Raw genomic sequence first — 19,238 nt, forward strand, 5'->3', positions numbered from 1 at the left:
GCAAATAAAAGTACTTTTCATTGAGACTTAATTCTAGTCATAAGCTAAAAGCAACTGGGTACAGTCAGGATTTGAATGCAAAAATACATCTTTTACAGGTCTGGGAGAACTGGCTTCTCCAGAATTCCACAAGTAAATTATAACCTAAGCTGCTCCCAAGTGCAAAACTACCTCAGCTCCTTGGTTGCCTGGGTCTGTTAAACACCCCAGCTGCATAAATGCCTGAAGGATGAAGTGATGTTCACAAGGAGCTCACAGCATTCCCCTGGGGGATTTCACAAATCCAAACAATGCATGTTTACCACAGCCAGGTGGGAAGGGTGGTGTTTGCAACTGCAGCTACAGCTCAATGAAGCCTGCTAAGACAGAGATGTTTGAACCTGCACTTTGAAGCTCACTCAGGTTCTGTGCTTCACGTGACATGTACTCAATTTCTCACTTTCAAACCCTCCCTCCCCAGAGTGCCATTAAGGAAGAACAGCTCAGCAGCTCAGGAAAGCAGCAGGCACAGAGAGTCAGTGCTGGGCCATCTGAAACCTGGAGAGCTCCACCACTACTGTGAAACAAACATTTCACTGAAGACCAGCCAAGTCCAACACACAGATCTGAAAGCCCCAGGAGCTCCCACCTCCTCTACAGCAGCACACCTGGCCCTCAAATTCAGACTCCACTGTAGTAAATACTAACTTGAAAGACAGCAAACTTCTAGGTGTAGGATGTTCTAGGCATATGCTTTCCTCTTACCAGAGTCTGAGATCCCACAGGCTACACCCAGCTGTTAACACAGAAGTGCCTTCATAAACACGGCAACTTTATGTACAGCCTGATGGACACAGGCACTGAAACAGCTCTGAGGTACCTGAAACAATCAGGACTGCATGAATGTGCACTGACAGATTTCCATCTCTGTCTTGGTTCTGAAAAGCATTTAAAAGCAGGATTCAATCCTCCACCTGCAAAAGGTATGTGGACAACCCAGCCAAGAGCCCAACCAAGTTTGTCTTCTGAAGTTCTCCCCACTCCTATCCCTTTCTTTCACTGAAGATACAGCACATGAAGTCAGGGAGACTTCATTTCAGCTGAATGCTCTCACTACATAGTCTGCTCCATCCTTACATGAATAAACCCTTGAATTTCAAAGTGAGACAGGAGCACGACTTACCATCTAGTAGTTCTAGAGTAACTGAGGGATCTACATATTCCCACCAGTGTTTTCCATCAGTTGATACTGGAATCTCCCAGTTGGACCACTTGCAGGCCAAGTGAATGCACACACATGCTATCACTGTGGGCTTGTACTGAAGACAGAATGTGGTAAGGTGAAGGCTGTTGCACACATTTCGTAATGAGGAACCAAAGGAAATCAAACATGTAAAACAGAAAACCCAAACAAACCAACCATTAACATACAGAATGAGACAGCTTGTCAATCAACAGCAGTTAAACATTTTGTTGAATAAGTTCATAAGATATCCTACTGCCCTAAGAAAACAGAGGGCAGGGCATTTATCTGATAGAAAAGTTTAATTTGATTTTGCTATCAAAAGCCTGATGAACAGTAAATAAATTTACCAATTATTCTACTGTACTTAAGTACTAGAAAGGGCAGTATAATATGGTGAATTAAATTCTGCAGTATAATGCATAGAGCTAATTGTGCAGTCTCTGAATGAGACAATCAGAAGGTCCCCAGCAGTTCCCCAGCAGCCAGGTGAGTTATTTGTGGGCTTTGCCTTCACCAGGCCTGGATTTGTGACATTTGTGATGTTGTCCTCAGCTTCCAGCACCACAAACACACTGGTTCACTTTCACTGCTTTAGCATAAATTCCCTTAACAGCTGCTTAAGTACAGAATCTTGCCCATCAAGGAACCACCAGGAGTTATTTATTTCAACAGTTCTAATAACAGCAGATACTGTTTAAAAACTGTATCTACACATAATGTAATTCTCTTAAATAAAGGTTAAAGTACTTTTGCAAGAGGCAAACTGAAGTAATCAAGACTAAAGTCTGCTCTCTAATTCTTTGTATGACAGGCCATGTCTACAAAACACCCACTTGGAATCCTAGGACTATAAATTTATCTAAGTACTTAAGTTTTAAAACTATATATTAAGATTAAAGAGCTGTTTCTAAAAGAAATAACATTGGGCTAGTACTAGTCTATCTAAAAAGAAAAATCAGCTAGTTGAAAATATCTTAGGCCCACTAGAATTTTATAAGTTAAGACTGAATCAATATACTTAAAGTTAAGAGAAAACTGCCATTAACTACAAGTGTAAACTAAAAATAGTTTTGTACTTACCAAGATGCTCGGATTTCTAGGTTAAGTTTATCTCTTTGTAATCTTTAGCTGCTATTCAGGCTACCAATTTTAGACTTATGCACTCACAATCGAGAAAAAGTCATCAGAAAGCACCACTACACTTCTCATTGTGCATTTAAGCCCTTTGTGCCGTCAGGCCCTTGTCCAATACACCGCACTGCAGGCGGGGAGGTACCACCACGGGAGGTGGCCCAGTCCCCCACTGCAACAAGGGCAAGACACATCAGGGGGCCCTGCAGTAAAGGAAGCTATAGTGTGCTACAACAGTGCAACAAAGAGGTTCAGGATAACAACCTGTTGGTAGCCATGAAATAGGATGTCTGTGCCAAATCCTTGCTTGCTGTAAGAAAAGAAAAACAAAAGAGATTAAAGATCCGCACTAATTTGTCAGGTTCATTCCAAAATTCAAGCAGTTTTACCTTTCAAAACTCATTGCTGGGTATTTCTAAAGTGTTGATCTGGCTTTAGCTAACTAGCCTTTAGAATAATCTTTTCTGAGACACAGAACACTGAGACACACTCAGTACTGGAGCTGGACCTGTCATTCCCTCAGTGCCCCTCCCTCCCCTGCACAGCCCACAGCACAGCTCCCCTCCAACACTGCCAGGTGAGCACTCTCCTCTGGGAAGCGCTGCTTCCCCACCCTCACCTGCAGGGATCCCTGCTTGGAGCTGGGAGTGCAGCAGGCAGTCAGTCAGTCCCAGCCAGTTCACAGTGCTCCATCTGCTCTTACAGCGGGCCATGGCACCCTCCCACCTCCCCAGGAACAGCCACAGCTCTCTCCCAAAGCCCTGGAACACAGCCAGCACCCAAGCTACGTGGGGAAAAAAAAATCAGTTTTCTGCTCCTTCTAATTGAGAGCACTGTAGTCATAACATTTTGCTCCATATTTGTTAAGTCTATGGCAAGGCTTCGATAGGAAACAGACAAATTCATCTGAGTTAGCAGAAAAAAATAGCGAAACAAACCACAGGACTGCAACATGCCAGGAATGAAAATCTGACTCGGGCTGTTACAGCCACAGAGTGCTGACCCCTGCAGTGACTCCCCAATGCTCCTCACTCAGGTAAGAGAACTTACTGTAACATGCATTTAATGGAATAGCTGGGCACAAGGGGTTTAACCGCAGATTGAATGCAGCCTTCATTGAATTCTTACTTTGACACTATCACTTGAAATCAGTGCTACCTGCAGAGAGCGTAGTGTTGGATTTTATGTCAAAGGGAATACTGGTAAACTTTTAATAATATTTCTAGAAAGTTTGAGAAATACTACAGTGGCTTTTAAATTTAGTTTTTGAAAAGCATATTAAAATGTGATTTAACTCAACTTCTAATAATTGCCAAAGAATAAAATTCAGATTTGTTTTTAAGCTACACAGACAGGAAGTGCCATAATCTAGGAAGAATGTAGAAGCTGCAAGGTAATAGGATCTGTTCCTACACACAAATTCTACTAATCCATAATAATCAGAAGATGAACTGACAATGTGTTATGCCATAATAATTAGTTTGCACGCTGTAATGGTAATTGCATGCTAAAAAACCAAGGAGTTCAAACTCTTCCTCCCATCTAAAAAGAAGATGGAATCACCAAAAAAAAAAAAAAAAAAAGTAAAATGAGATTGTCATAACAAATAAAAATACACAATGGTTGAGTAAGACTGAAATTGATGTCTTTGCTCTTCATTTTTTATCAAAGCAACGCCTAACGGATCTTCAATGATTTATATATTCTGTAAAGTTACATGTTTGAATTAAGGGAGCAAGACCAAGAAGCATTTCTACTCTCACTGAAGTGCCCCTTCTGGACAAGGAAGAAAAGCAGATGCCAGAAAACTTCTATTTAACATCAGCTTGAAAGATGAGTAAATCATAACACATACCTGGAAGAAAAGAATCACATCTTGAAACACACACTTTAGCCTCAATCAAAAATTACTGTGCTAAATACCTTACCTATACTAAAAGCAGTATGATTCTGTTTCAATTTACTTACAGCTAAATAATAATCATTGCCAAAACCAGCAAGAAACTTCAGCTCACAACTAAAGCCTTTGGTAACACAAGGCACAACTGAAAATATCCATCCCAAACTCTTCTATGTGGGGCAGCTTTGGTTTAGCAGAATCCATCAATGAAATTAAACCTAATGAATTTTGGTTCCTATATTTTGGTGGTTTATTTCCATTATAGTAGTGGAAAGTGCATCTCCAAAATTTAAATCACCTTGAAGCAGGGGCTGAAACAAGCCAGCAGAGCTGCTCTTATAATTCACAAGCTGCAGGACCGATGGCTATGACGCCAGCCATGAATGACCAGTTTTAGATTTCAGCATTCAGGAGTGATTTCAAACATCCATCCTGTCTCACTGCTGCAGAAGCAGCCATAAAACAGGGATCAGTGAAATAATCATCAATTTTTGAAACAGGACTTGCTGTCTGACACACCTTCTGAGAGGCTGTCTCCAAGGAACTGCCAACTGGAAACCAAAATGCTTTTTAATGGGCATAGCCACTCAATTCACTGCTTGCAGTTCCAAGACACCTGAGTCTTTTCTTCAGCACAGCTTATCTTGGATCTTGGGATGCTCATGAAAATGTGACTGCCAAGTCCCCATTAGGAGCTGGTAACTGGCTATGCCTGGCCCCTGACAATGTGTGAGCATTCCCCAGAAAGAGGAGATGGCAGATAAGCCAGTCAGCATCAGAGGAGAGAAGCTTGCTGAAGTCCTTCTGGCAAAAGCAAAAAGCCCCAGGCTCTGAACACAGGGATGCTGGAGGGTGCCTGTTGTATCTGGAAAGGGCTGGAGGAGGCCATGGTGTAGGCATTCAGGTCTGAGCAGTCCTGGTGGCTTTAGTTCTTGAAAGTATTTAAAGCTTGGGAACAGGCCCACAAAACCTGAGGTCAAAGTTCAGAATGGAAGGGCCGCCTGTAGCGAGTGCTGGAGTGCAGCTGGTGTTTCACATCTTTCCACACCACTAAGGTTCAAATTTTCCTCATGAGAATACCCTCTGAAAAAGCTGATGCATTTTCACCTTGTCTTCTGCTGATTTTGTCCTCAGCCTGATTTAAGCAATGGCATCCCCACACAGATACTATAGGATATCTGAAGGATTTGACAGTGCAATTTTCACTAAAGATTAGTAAGGATCATGGGTGTTCGAGATACCTGATAACCTGCAGAGCAGTGAGAACAATCCTAGAAATCCTTGAGATCGCATCTTCAGTTCCAAAAGGTTGTGTTCCAGCACAGAGAAAGGAGTGACTGAAGACTTCCCAAGGTGGAGTTGAGGATACAGATTCCAAGTTTCACCAGAAGCAGGCTGAGAACAGACTGATTTTACACGAGTGTAAGAGGACAATGCCACACTCTTGGCACCAGGGCAGTTCCACTGCTGATCCCTCAGCTAGTGTTGAAGGCAGCAAGGGCCAAAACCAGAACAGTTTTTGGTGTTTTGGTGGGGTTGTTTTTCCCCTTTCCTTTTTTCCTTTCTTCTCTTCACTACTGGAGCATTCTTGGAATGGACACTGAAGCTTGCTGACAGGCCCTCCCATATCCACTGCCTCCAGATTCCTTGGACCTGTGGGATCCTAAGGAATGATGGTCCTGTCTCCTCTTCTCAGTCTCTTGCCACTGAGGAAGAATGGTGCAGAAAAAATACTAAGCCCACACCATTTTCCTTGTCTGCTATACTGACCAAACTGCAAAGATGGAACAATTTCATTAACCCACGAGTCTCTGAACACCAGAAGGAGTAACTGGATATTGTGTGCCTGAACATCATTAATCATTATCTATCCATCCAGTCACCCCTTCTCTGCAATGATCTGTGTTGTCTAGTAACACCTTCAAAAGGCTTTCAATTTTAGAGAAGAATTCATTTTTTCTTTAGTTGTATGTTGAAGCAATTATATTTATTACTTACTACGTCATCTTCAGCTTCCAGCAATTGATTCTGGTGTGCCACTGCCAGACTAGACAGTCTTCTGACAAAGCACTTGGTTGAGTTTTTTGAGCATCATCAGCACAACCTGGGTTTTTATTCTTTCATTTTGTTTTTAGAGGGGATATAGCTTAAATCTTAGTAACAGGTTAACAGTGACTGCATAAAATGAATTACCCTGGATGCAAGACAGCAAAAAGTGATGGAGAGAATCAGCCATCATCTGATGCACTGCAGTTTAGTCAGCCAAAGGGCCTTTCCCACCACCTGACAATGCAGGGCACAAACCCTAAGTCAGATCCTGAGGCACATTTGCAGACCTCAGCTAACTTTGCTGCTTCTTTTCTGATACTCAGTCAGACATGAGATTCCTCCCTTCCTCCTCTCTGTCAGCATGCAGTTGGAAGTTTTAATCATAACAGGCTTGGGTAAGTTAATCATCTTTATTCCAAAAAGGTATCTCTGCCTTCTGAAATGGTGTTTTTTTTTTTTTTTTTGTCCAAGATGATGTTCCAGAACTGGATGAAATAACCTTGGATTTCTTTAACTTCTCAGTCAATCCCTTTAGCACTAAAGGTTTAACACTGAAAAATCTCAGGTATATTTTAAAAGCTTCAGTACTCAGATATCTGAGTGTTGCATCTACTGGCCTTAAAAACCCACACTGTCCAATAAATAAATGTTCAGGGACAGAAAACTAAACTCCTACCACTGTGTCTGTGAAGATAATCACAGTGCCCACGGCTCCATCTCCCTGTCCTCTCAACACACCAAACCAATGTTCCATGGCTGTTATTCTGTCCTTGCCTGACTTGCATGCATGACTTCAAATCTCATGCCTGATGTTTTAAATGAATTAATTAGTTTCCTTTTTCTTATTTTACTATGAGGTACTCACATCTTGTGTTCACAGTCTACACCACACATGCTGCCAAGGATTCCATCCCCACACACACTAAGGAGCACACCTCCTCCAGTGAGCAGGGTTTGAAACATCAGAGACATTACATTCACCAGTCCTTGAGCTACATGGACTTTCAGCCCTCACTGAAGTCTTCAAATTTCAAGACTTGATATCACTTTAGACTTCTAAGTATTTTTTCAAGTCTTCTGACATTAAATACTAGTTTAAAGATGTCAAATTAAAAAATTAACAGTATCTTCAAAGTATGAATTTTGTCAGTACAAAAAATTAGCTTACAAAAAACAAAGGGAAAGGCTGAACTGCCTTAGAGTGGTATCTACCCTTGAAGAAAGGAAATCCAGTTTGTGTAGCAGTGTGCCTGTAGGCTTGAGTGACACACACTGATGTGGAAATCCTGAGGCAATACAACATTCCCCCACCCCTCCCCACAGCCCCAGACACCAAACAGAAGCACAGGGGCTCCCCAAGAGAGTAAAACATGCTCACATTTACAGTGACCAACAGCTAAGAAAAGCCAAAGCAAAACCCTACAGAGCAGCTGGTGCACACTACTGAGACTTCAGGTGCAACTGCACTCATGCACCAAGTCACAGCCACATCTGGGCAGAAAGCAGAGAATCCTTATCTTACAGCAAGGAGAGCAACAGAACTACTTTAAATGCAAGTGAGTTACAGCACCAGCCCTACTCAGTGTCCAAAGACACTCACCAGGAAGCTACAGCAAAATAAGAGACACCTTCCTTAAAAGAACACCATTAACTCCAGAGTTACTACAAACCAAATCTAGTTAACAGGGTCAGGCTGTACCTAAATTTTATATATTTAATAGAGGGAGAAGAAAAAACACCAAAAACTTAGAAGCACTTATGTATTTTTCACTGCAAAACCAGCTAATAACTAGACACTAACAACCATGGTCTAATTATTTCAAAACACTTTTTTACTTAAGAAACATAATTAAAGTGAAAAGCTTATTTTAGATGCTTTTACAACTGATTCCTAATTTTTTTCATCCTACATCTTTTAATCTTTTTTTAAAGCTCCAAAAGTAATAAATTCAAGAATTAAAGAAGATATGCCAAAATGCCACAAAAATATAGAGAAGAAAATAGGTTTCTAGCCAGTCACATGAATGAGCTGCAGACAAGTTACAGGATATGTTTAACTAAAGGTTTGGGGTTTTGTGCTCCCATCCAGAGCAAGTAAGGACACACTGCTACAGAAAAACAATTAGTCACACCTATTTGCATGTGACAGCAGACTTGCTATGCACTCTCCATCCCTCACTGCATTACCTGAAAAGATTTGCCAAGACAAAAAGCTGGCATTAGCCATCAATGGGCAAAACTACTTCAGAGTGAAAATCATCAGCTCAGCACCAAACTATGGATCTGGCCAATGAGTCTGCAACTGCCCACTGCTTCTGGCACTCCAGGACACATGCAACAGGTACTATTAAAAACAAAGCTAATAAGAAAACAAAACAAAACAAAAAAAACCAAAAAAAACCAAAAAAAAAAAAACCAAAAAAAAAAAAACCAAAAAAAAACACAAAAAAAAAAAGAAGGACAAAAGACTGGACTCTGTGACTCTCTAAAGGTAAATATCAAACTTTTAATAATTAATTTTAAATATACTCTTTGGATAACACAGTTGGTGAAAAATCATGTTAGACAAATAACATTACTTTCAGATTTTACAAGAAAGGTAAAAAAGGACTTACAGAAGTGGTTAAAAGTCACTGACCTCTCACTAACTGTGTACATTTCACAACATCTGTGTGTGGATGTTCAATGGTAATCTCAAAACCTGAGGGGTTACAAATACATTTTAGAATTATACATTGCATCTGTAAAATAAAAAGCAAACCCTTTATGTTCCCCCACAGACCTAAAATACTTGTAAACCTTTGCACTGTAGAATAAGTAACAACATTTAAGTGCCTTTTATTCTTTACCTTTTCATACTTTTCAATGGCAGATGGTAAAGCCACTTTGTAATCCATGACTAAAATATTCCTCCAGTAATCTCAAATCCTGTACACACATAACCTGGGAAATTACTATACATTTTTAAAGCTGAATATATCTGAACAATTTCTAGCAAGTCAGTAAAAACTGTACTGCAAACACAATGCACTGGACTTCAAATAATATCTGTGAATTAAGCTATACCTAAGCTAATAAAACCTTCTGCACACATGTAAGAGCACAATACTCCATTGTGCAGAGAACGAAACATCCAGCCTTGCAAAAGATTTTCTTTCATCTCTTAGTATTTCTGGACATGCAAAGACCTGAGTGTTCAGTTTCACTCTTGTCACTTTGAGAATGTTTATGTGTGCATGTATACATTAATTAATTGATTTCTAGCACTTAAATATGTTGCAGGTATGAAATTGGAAATTAAATCAATTTGTACATCCATGACTTAAGAAACCCTTCTTGGTTTATGACACTGTTTTAAGAACTAGGTCACTACTGTGAGCTATTTTTTTTAACAATACCCCAAGTGGTATTTAAGAATATCTGAGCAAGTCAGTGTTCTCAAGCCTCTGGCTGTAATTGTCTCTGTGGTATTTTAATCAGAAGAGTGTCTTGACAGAACATTCCACTTCAAATTTTGGAATCATCTGAATCCATTAAATGGCTACACTCCAACTTGTTTTCTTCAGAGTCAGCACCTGCTGAATTACATAATGGAAAGGCAGAATGGGGAAGAGCACTGGGTACAAAGCTCTCTCCAGCTCCAGGACATGCACAGCCAGCCTACTACACCATGCTACCTTATGGGAAGAAATGTCAATGGAATTACTACTTGGAGTAAAATCTGTTTGGAAGCCTACACATTTCTACCTCAAACTGTCAGAAACATCTCTTTCACAAGTACAAACACACCTTTCTTCTCCACAGTGAACACAGCAGAACTGCTAACACAAAACTCAATTCAGAAGTTATACAGGAAAACAGTTAAATTCTAGTGTACCAACAGCACATCAAAAATCCAGTTATTTGGGTCCCACTAGCTCTTCATGGCAAGCTGGCTGCACAGGAGAATTTAGAAAGACATACCTAAAGTTTGAAGCATTATTGTTTCAAGTATAACCAGCTCTTGGGCTTGCTGAAGGTATGCCTGAAACAAACAAGCAGAGAGGTGAAGACACAAAATCAGAACTTCACTCCCACATTGCCTCTGTGGCACAGCACTGGCAACACAGGACACAGCAGCAGTACCCAGGGCACTGAGCACTGACAGCTCACAGCACCTCACACTGGGGTTACTTTCCTCCACCAGTACACTCACTGCCACAAACTCAGCTCCCCCTGCCTGCCTTTCACAAGATTAACTTAGTCTGGGTCTCAGACAATCTATTCCAGCAAAGCATCTTTGGGAGGTCAGGTGGGGGCTGTAAGAATTTCAAGATGGAGCAATCTCTTCAAGTTTCATAACAATTAAGTGAGTCTTTAAGAAACTGCATTAAGTAATAGAAAGACTTAAATGGTACAAAAAACAAAGGCTTTTCTTCCTAGGCTGCAGAGAGCAATATTCCAGTAAGAAAATGTAACAAATCATTAGATGAAATGACATCTTTCAAACCATGCATCTTTGAAAGCATAACTTCCACCTACATCACTCTTTGTATCCAGCTGTGGCTCTTGAGGATGAAGACAGGCATTTGCTACTTTAATAACATGTTCAAGTTTCCGTGGCTGTTCTTCCACTTTTGCAGCCAAAAACAATGCTGTGGGAGACATTATCTGAAGAAGAAAAACATGTGTATTTTTTAACTTTTTACAAGCAGGACTTGAATTTTTATAGAGTCTAAACTAGCACAGAAAAGGTTTAAGAAGTTGGATTTGTGGCTTTTTTTTTTCCAGTTTTGAAGTCATGCAAGGCAACAAAAATATAACTAGTCGTGTTTTATTTTGTAACTGATGCAATCCTCTCAGCAGCACAGGGAAGGAGTAGCATAATGTTAAATTACATTTGTGAGTAAAATGTCTGAGGTCAAACTAATTCTAGTTCAACATGAAATATTTTGGCCCAGAAGACTTAGTCACAGTAGAACAGGCTGTTTCAAGTTAAATATACCTCATGAGAAAGTTCATCCAATTTCTTGCACAGAGAGAGTCACTACACCATCTTTTCAGTAAAACAGCTGATCACAAGTTCTGGTAGCATTTAATTTTCCCAAAGAGTGAGAAACTTTGCAGAGAACTTTAATAAAAACAGCTTGTTCTATAAACATAGGCTCTACAAGTACAAGAAACTTTATATATACACATATATTCTTAGAAACTTTACTATATGCCCAGCAGTATCTGGAGAACAAAGCATAAGGATTTGTAAAACATCAGTTTTACAAATGTCAGTAAAGACTAGACATTCCATTTAAAGATGAAAATTTCTATCAAACTCTAGGTGTCATAGGGTGACAGTTCAGTATCACCTAGGAGTTAGCTGTGAAGTAGAATTTTGGTGCCTGTTGTCTGCTACAGTGACTGAGGTGTGCAGACACAACACCACAAACCACAAACCACTGATCAATTAGGTTCTCTTTGCATGCAAAAGCTGCCCATGTTAACCAGGAATGAAAATGGTACTAGAAATCATCTAGACAAAAGCTGATTAAAATTAAGCCAGTAGAAAGCATTTATTCAGAGACTGAAATAGCTCCTTGCTGAGTATTTAATTAATACATGGTGCAAGTATTGGATTTCTCATTCAATGTCCAAACAAAACTAGGCTAAATAGGAGGCATAGCTCCCCTAAAGTCAGATTTGCTTTTTTTGCCAGTAAGCAGCCCCTTTTTATGCCAAAATGAAACATTTGGTATAAAAATTTACAATATATGCGAAACTGCAACAAACTAATTAAACATTTAAAGGATTAAATTTCAGAAGCTTTCAAATGTAGTGAGAATACTTTTTTGCATCCTTAAATCACTTTGAAATGTCTGCTTGGATCTTAAGTAAAACTTTAAAGTTGGCAGACTTGAAAATTGACACCCTGGTAAGGCAATACCCTTTGATGAGTAGAAGTGTGCCATGAGAAATCCAGCAAAAATCTCAGTCTATAAAAACCAACCACCCAAAACAAGTCACAGGGAGCAAATTCTTTCACAAGGGAGACAAGAACCCCTGTTTTCTTTTCAAGAATCTTGTAACCTAAGCCCGATGAACAAATGAAATGAAAACCCAAGGTGAAGTGTTGCTGAACAAGGCCATATTAGCACTGTCATTTAATACTCCTGATGATTCTGTAGAAGTTCCTATTCCCACTGCTTGAAGTAATGATTTAAATTTCTGGAAGGGGTTTCCTTTGCCAAGGACATACTACTTGAAATGTGTCTCAGACTGGGAGGTAAAACTTTTAAAGAGTAAATACGATGGAAACACTTTCTGGAGTTCAGAAAGTGAGAGTATCAACAGCTCTGAAGTGGCAGAAAATGCAGAAGATGTCAGGCAGCACACGCAGGCATAACCCAACACAAATATGTCACAGAAAGGTATTTTACTCAATTTTCAACAACTGCCATGGCTGAAAACATTTCCATTTCACAGAGGCCTTATGTGAACCAAGTCACCAATGACCAGATAATTAAACCATCAGCAAATTCTCACTCACTGTTACTCTGTATCTGACTGCACCAAAGTTCTACTTGCCAAAAAAGCACCAGCAGGCTGACTTCAGGATCTCTTCTGATCTGCTTCAGTAAATCAGAACTGGCCAAGAAGTCTCCACACAATTCCTGATTTCCAAGACCTTACACAAAACACAGCTCTGGAGGCTGACTGAGCCAAGCTGATTAATTCTCATATAACTCTGGTCCATCAGAAATCTATGTGCAGCCCAATTAACCATTTCCTTCAAAAAGAAGTGTTGGCTTCTGGCCAAAGAATTTCAGGTCTTTATCCTATCTAGGACAAGGGTTCTCACTCCCAGTTTAGAGTAGGCCATTATTTTTAGCTCCCTTGGTATTGATTCAGAAAAATAGACACCCTAGTAAAATTCCAGACTTGGCACAAATGCAGCCTTCAGTGAACACACCCTGCTAAGTGTATAACTGGCAAAGTTACTCAAATGCTTTCATTCATTTCCAATTACCAAAAATGGCAAAAAACCCAAGCAAAGTAGAACAAAAAAAGCAAAATTAAAGAAATTTTGCTTTTTTTGACAAGTACACTTGACAAAGTAATAGTGTATTTCCTATATATAAATATCTTAATTTGATATCAATCAAAATAACTTAGAGTAATTATATACTATGCACTCCAAATAGTCTTTGGGAAATCTTCAGAACACATGTGATATATGACATTAAATCCCACTTTATTAATAGCCAAGTCTCACAGAAATAGAAAAAATCCCCAAAACAGAGCCCTGTTCACACAACCCAAAAGCACTGCACAGCAAGCTTCACTGGGAACTGTGGTACAAGCCCTTTTCACTTCAGAAGCACAAGGCAGTGCAATGACAAAGGCACTCAGAAAAATCTCAGAACACATCAGCAGCATGCATGCAGTTTCCTGAGATCTCCCTCTCCCTTCCAATGCCAATACTGGCATGTTTTTAGACTTTAGCCTAAGACATTAAGTGCTTCCAGTCCATGAGGGTTTTCAAGTTTGAACACAAAGAGCTGTGAGGATTTTTTTTTATTATAACCAGGAGCTCACATTGCATAAAAGCAGCAAATCTGTTAAATTGCACTATTAAAACCAGAACTGAAGTACCCAAAACAGCCTCACTAGAGCTTGAAGCGTATTATGAAAGTTTCAAGAACTTTGCAAAACTGCAAAGTTTAATACTGTGATTTGGACAGGGCACAAGGAAGGGAATGCAGAGGACTGGAAACAAAACAGCCTCCACACAACTCACCTACCTTGCACTTGAAGGAAAACAATTCTCATGCAGCCTTCTTGAGGCTCTTCACTAAGCTCCACTGTATGTCACAAAAACCCCCTGACATCATCAAGACTATTTTCAGCTGGCTGGTATTCCACATGGCATTTCTAAGGATTGTATTGAAAAACTACAGCTCCCATTTGGATGCCTTACCTCTCTTGTCAGCATATGAAGGATTTTTCCCCCCCTTCCTGTTCTTCAAATCACAGTGTACTGAAGAGTAAGCATCCAAAAGAACTATTTGCTATATAACAATGTAACACAAGTACTATAGAAACAGTAATTGCAGAAGAATTTTAATTTTAAAGATATTTTAAAGTATAATAGTGAGGCTAGTACTGCCTATAAAAAGCCACCAAGCTCCCTCTCCATCCCAATATTAGCACAGACTAACTTTATACTCAGCAACCCAAAGTTCCTGTGCCCTGGTCAGCAATGCAGAAAGAATAATTTGTGCTGAGGAGATCCACAGTAGCTCCTGCCATTTGCTCAGCCAGGGAAATTAGTAGTCAGGGCATCCAAATCTGCTTCCCAGAATTGGTGAAGCAAATTTCCATCCTCACTGGGGCACAGCAACCTTGGCAGGACTTTGCCTGCCTTGACTGCAACATCCAAACCTCAATATTTTCTTCTTTGTACTAAATGCATGTACTCAGTAGGTAACCCAGAGCAACTCACAAGTGACTTGCTAGCTCACAGTAACTTCACAAAAAAGGGGATATTTGGCCAATAAGCAGTACATATAACACATTCCCAATGAACCAAGACTGCATTAACTGGTACATGCCACCCCTGAGGCTCTACAGATTGAAGATACTGTGGGGAATTCTGTTCCCTGCTCACAGATGACTCAAACTCCTGAAAGCCTGTGAAACTGTTTAGCAGTAACTTATACTGAAGAAAAAGCCCATAAAACAACAACTCTCCCTGTTTGTTAACAATTAAGTGCATGTCACACACATGACATACATATATTTGTGTAACCTGGCAGTGACACGATGATAAATGTGCAAGTGCTTATAACCAGACTAAAAACATTCCTCCACCAACAAAACAAGACAACACAGGCCACATTTTTTCAGCTGAAGATCATAAGGCATTCTGACTAAAGGCATTCTGACTAATGGCCATTTAATTTTCTAGCCCCAGCATTCAGATTCCTTTCTGCCATGGATAAACAGCACCACGTGCACACAACAAAGACATATGAGAGATATGCTGCATATCCTGTAGGTCTTACCTTTGAGACTGCCAGTACCTTACTATTCCTGTCCAAGGGTTACTTTCTTCTTGCAGAGATGAATACTGTTACATTTTTTAGCTTGCCAAGTACTCTGGAGATTTGATATTAAGTATTTATTAGAGTTCTTGGCTTGTGCTTTCTCTACAGAGGACCCAATGGATGGTTTGAGGGTATTTTAAAAGTGACTCCATTCACTGAGACCCTCTTTGCCCTACAGAATTGTAAAAAGAAAATGCTCTTGCCCACCAGCACCTACACAAAGCCACTCTCTGGCCTTGTGTTCATTAAGAATTACAAAAAGGAGTTCAGCAAGAATCAGCACTGCTGAGGTACAACCTGCAGCTCACTTGCCTTTAACTTTGAACATTATTACCTGAGAATTAACTAAACAGGACACTTCCCTCCCCTGTAATAGCTGCAGTTTCCACAGCAGTCTGCCCTTACATTGCTTACTTGTGAATTTTAACATTCATAATTCAACTTAAGCCATGGTTTTCACATAAAGAGCACTACACACTCAAACACTACTGCACTGCCAGGTCCAAGTGGCTGTCACTTAGCAGCACCCACAGAAAACCCAAACACAGCAGCCAAAGCTTCCTCCTGCCTAAATCTAGCCCACATTACCAGCTGACAGCACCAGCAGCCCTCCAGCAGGTGACAGAACAGGTATGTGGGTCTATATAGAAACACATCCACACTGAGCCATCTCTCCACCCCAAGCAGCTCTAGTTTGTCAAGCCCACAAACCATTCAACAGTCCCAGAAAACTCTGGATGCCTCCCCAGCTCCAGGTTACTGCTAGGTGGGCAGAACAGCAGCAGGAGGGGAGAAAGAGGGACTTGTATGGATGAACGCTGCAGTTCTGGTAACAAGCTGCTGGAAATTTGAGTTTAGCTCAGATTTTGCATGAAAAACAATTATATACACTTCTAAAATGTACCTACAAATGAGTATGTGCTTCCAGCTAAAGAGGCACCAAACAAGATGCCCATTAGCTCAGCCAACAATAATGAACAAATTCATGACAGGAAGAAGAGTTGGCTCTCCTTGTACCCCCCTGTGTACCTGCCCCAGCTGCAGACAGTGCAAGGTCTGCAGGATTCTACCCCTTGGCAGGTAAAGGTCTGCTCTGACCTACACCTAACATCTGTCTCGATCTGTTTTGTCATTAGATCTAAGAAAATTCATCCTCAACATTTAAACCATCATTACTATTAACCGTTCTTCCTAAAAACAAACAAACCCCAAGAACACCTAGACTATTATATTATTACTGTTTTTCCACCTATTGCATCCAGCATTGGACGTGAAAAAAAAAAAAAAGCCTGACACTCTCAAGTTGTTATCTCCAGTTCCACACCTGTTACAATGTTCCCCAACAACAGCCAGCATTTTTACTGAAAATTTCTATTCTTAACAACACAGAGTCAACGTGTCCAGGTTATTAGACAAAACAAGATTTACCTCAACACATGTAAAATTTTTCTTATCTAATATGACTTACCACTTAAGATTAGACCAGCTAAAACAATTTACACTGCTTCAGGAACAGCCACATAATCCATATGCATATACACACATAACCACATTTTCCTTGTCAGACACACCATGCCAGAACTGACTTCACCAAGAAAAATGTGTGTTCCTACACATTAGCCTTTCAAGCTTCAGCACATAAACACCAGCCACATTTGAAACATCTAAATGTATTCCTCACACATCTGAAAGTGCTTGCTGACGGTGCCTATTTATTTTTCATTTAGATGTTAGAAGATAAAATCTAATTACCACTAGTTAAAGTAATCCGAAGTTGAAAACAAGTATCATTATTGCTTCTAAACCATTGATAAGAAGCTAGAATTCCTAAAAACAAATCACACTTCACACTCCTGCGTGAAACACTTCTCAGTCAGAACTGCTAAAATTATGGGCGTGCTATAACCAAACATAAATCATACTTACATTTCGATTAAATTTTGTGAAGGAATGATGCATATAAAACCTGTGCATGTAAACAATTGCAGTATTTATGGTAAGCTGAGATCTGGAAGCTTAAATGAAGGAAACACTACATATTAAGAAAATTGTCGACAAGAACTGAAAGCGATGCGCTTTCCATATCAATCACTGCTCACAACATATTGTCTTCAGCCGAAAATGGATTAGGGACGTGACACTTCAGAACTTAACTGATATTAACACATTCTTAACTGATATTAACACGTATCGCTCCCATCTGTTCCGCAGACCATGTGGAGATTCCTACGCCAGGCTCCCCACAGTCACCCACGGAACGAGAACTCCTCAATGGGCGACACACACTGAAACACTCGAGTGCTTTTGTTTTGTTCCAGTTCAACTATTTCAGTCAGCGATTTGAGGGTTTGGCCTTGCTCTGATCGGTTTTTTTTTTCCCCTTTAAAAAAATCACACTAAAGAGCGGCTAAGGAGTTTCACCGTTTCGGGCAAAACAGCAGCTCGGGTTTAGTTGAGAGCAGCCCCGAGGAGCAGCTCGGGCCGTGAGGGCAGGTGTGGAGCCGCGTCCCCGAGCGCCGACAAAGAGCGCGGCGCGGGGGCTTCGCCAGGCTCCTCCTCCCATTCTGTGCCTCAGGCCACGGCTCCAGCCCGCGGGAGCGCCGGCCGGGGCTGCGGAGCACCGGCAGGGCTCCCGGGGACGGCTCCCACGCCAGGGAAAAGGTCTCCCGCCGCCCCTCCACGCGCGGCCCCCGCCGCCCTCACGCCCGTCCCCGCTCGGATACACGTTGAGGCGCTGGCCCATGTCTTGGATGAGGTTGGCCGCCTGCTGCCGGTACGAGAGCTCCTTGTCGGCCTCCACGCCGCAGCGCCGCGAGGGCGTGTTCTCCAGCTGCTCGCGGCTGAAGAACCAGCGCGACGCGGCCGAGGAGCCGCCGCCGCCCCGCGCTGCGGACCCCGCGGAGCCCGCGCCCGCCGCCGCCATGACACCTCCTCCTCCTCCGGCGCCTCCTCCCGCCGCCTCCATCGCGGCTCTCGCGAGAGCTCCCGGGCCCGCGCGCGCCCTCTGCCATAGAGTCTCGCGGCGGGGCGGCCGCGCGCCGGGCGGGGTCACGTGGGCTGCAGGGGCTGAGGGAGTGGCCATGGCGGCCGCGGCGGGAGGGCCGTGAGGGCATGGGGCTGTGGGGTCATGGAGCCGTCTGAGGGCATCCAGTCGTGGAGTCATGGGGCTGTGGGGTCATGGAGCCGTCTGAGGGCATCCAGTCGTGGAGTCATGGGGCTGTGGGGTCATGGAGCCGTCTGAGGGCATCCAGTCCGCCCGTCAGCCCCGCACCGCCGCTGTAACCCGGCTAAACCAGGGAACCCATCGCCCCGTGCCCGGGTGTAACACCTTGAATACCTCCCGCATGCTGACTCCACCACCTCTCTGTAATGCCTATGCCATTGCCTGACCGCCCCATAACTGCGTATCTATTTCATACCATAATTCAAATATCTAATCTCAGTCTGGATACCTTTATGCTTAATGAAGTGAAAAACAGATAAATATGCTTGAAGAGAGGGTTCCTTTTTTAATGCAAGCTAATCACAGAATAGCGTACTTGGAGGAGGGCATGGAAAGAGAGGAAGGAGGGAAAGATTTGAAATGCACAACTAGTTCCTAGAAAATTCCTGTCTCTGCTAATATCAGCTTGTGGATACTCAAGAAATGCTCAAGAAAATGATGAATTATTATTAGGAATTGTGTCATTGAGCAGCTCCAGCACGTCAGTAATGCCCCTGCAGTGTGCGGTTTGTTCTCACTCGGTGTTCAGGGATGGGATTTCAGCCGTGGTTCGAGTTTATGGATTCAGGCTTCAAAGGGTGCAAAAAGGCATTTAAAATTCTGACCACCGTGCATGAAAATGAGAGTTCT

The 19,238-nt window shown here is 41.7% G+C and overlaps 1 protein-coding gene across 11 annotated transcripts in view; it reads right to left on the reverse strand.

Moving 5' to 3' along the window:
• Positions 1–18,273, reverse strand: part of CCNT2 (cyclin T2) — a 25,938-nt gene extending 7,665 nt beyond the window's left edge. For 4 of the 11 annotated variants that reach the window (XR_010028531.1, XM_063161613.1, XM_063161612.1 and 1 more), the window contains exons 1-8: positions 18,109–18,254; positions 17,312–17,393; positions 10,827–10,955; positions 10,269–10,329; positions 8,944–9,006; positions 5,498–5,662; positions 2,621–2,666; positions 1,163–1,326 (exon numbers count right to left, since the gene is read on the reverse strand). Coding sequence is in view for 10 of the 11 variants with exons in the window: in XM_063161613.1 (XP_063017683.1) it covers positions 1,163–1,326; positions 2,621–2,666; positions 5,498–5,662; positions 8,944–9,006; positions 10,269–10,329; positions 10,827–10,955; positions 17,312–17,393; positions 18,109–18,128 (730 nt within the window). In the remaining variant the exon portion in view is untranslated. The other 7 variants (XM_063161609.1, XM_063161608.1, XM_063161618.1 and 4 more) reach the window with 6 other exon arrangements.
• Positions 18,274–19,238: the final 965 nt, after the last annotated feature.

Source organism: Melospiza melodia, chromosome 8 (genome assembly GCF_035770615.1).
Source record: "Melospiza melodia melodia isolate bMelMel2 chromosome 8, bMelMel2.pri, whole genome shotgun sequence".
Lineage (NCBI taxonomy): Eukaryota > Metazoa > Chordata > Aves > Passeriformes > Passerellidae > Melospiza > Melospiza melodia.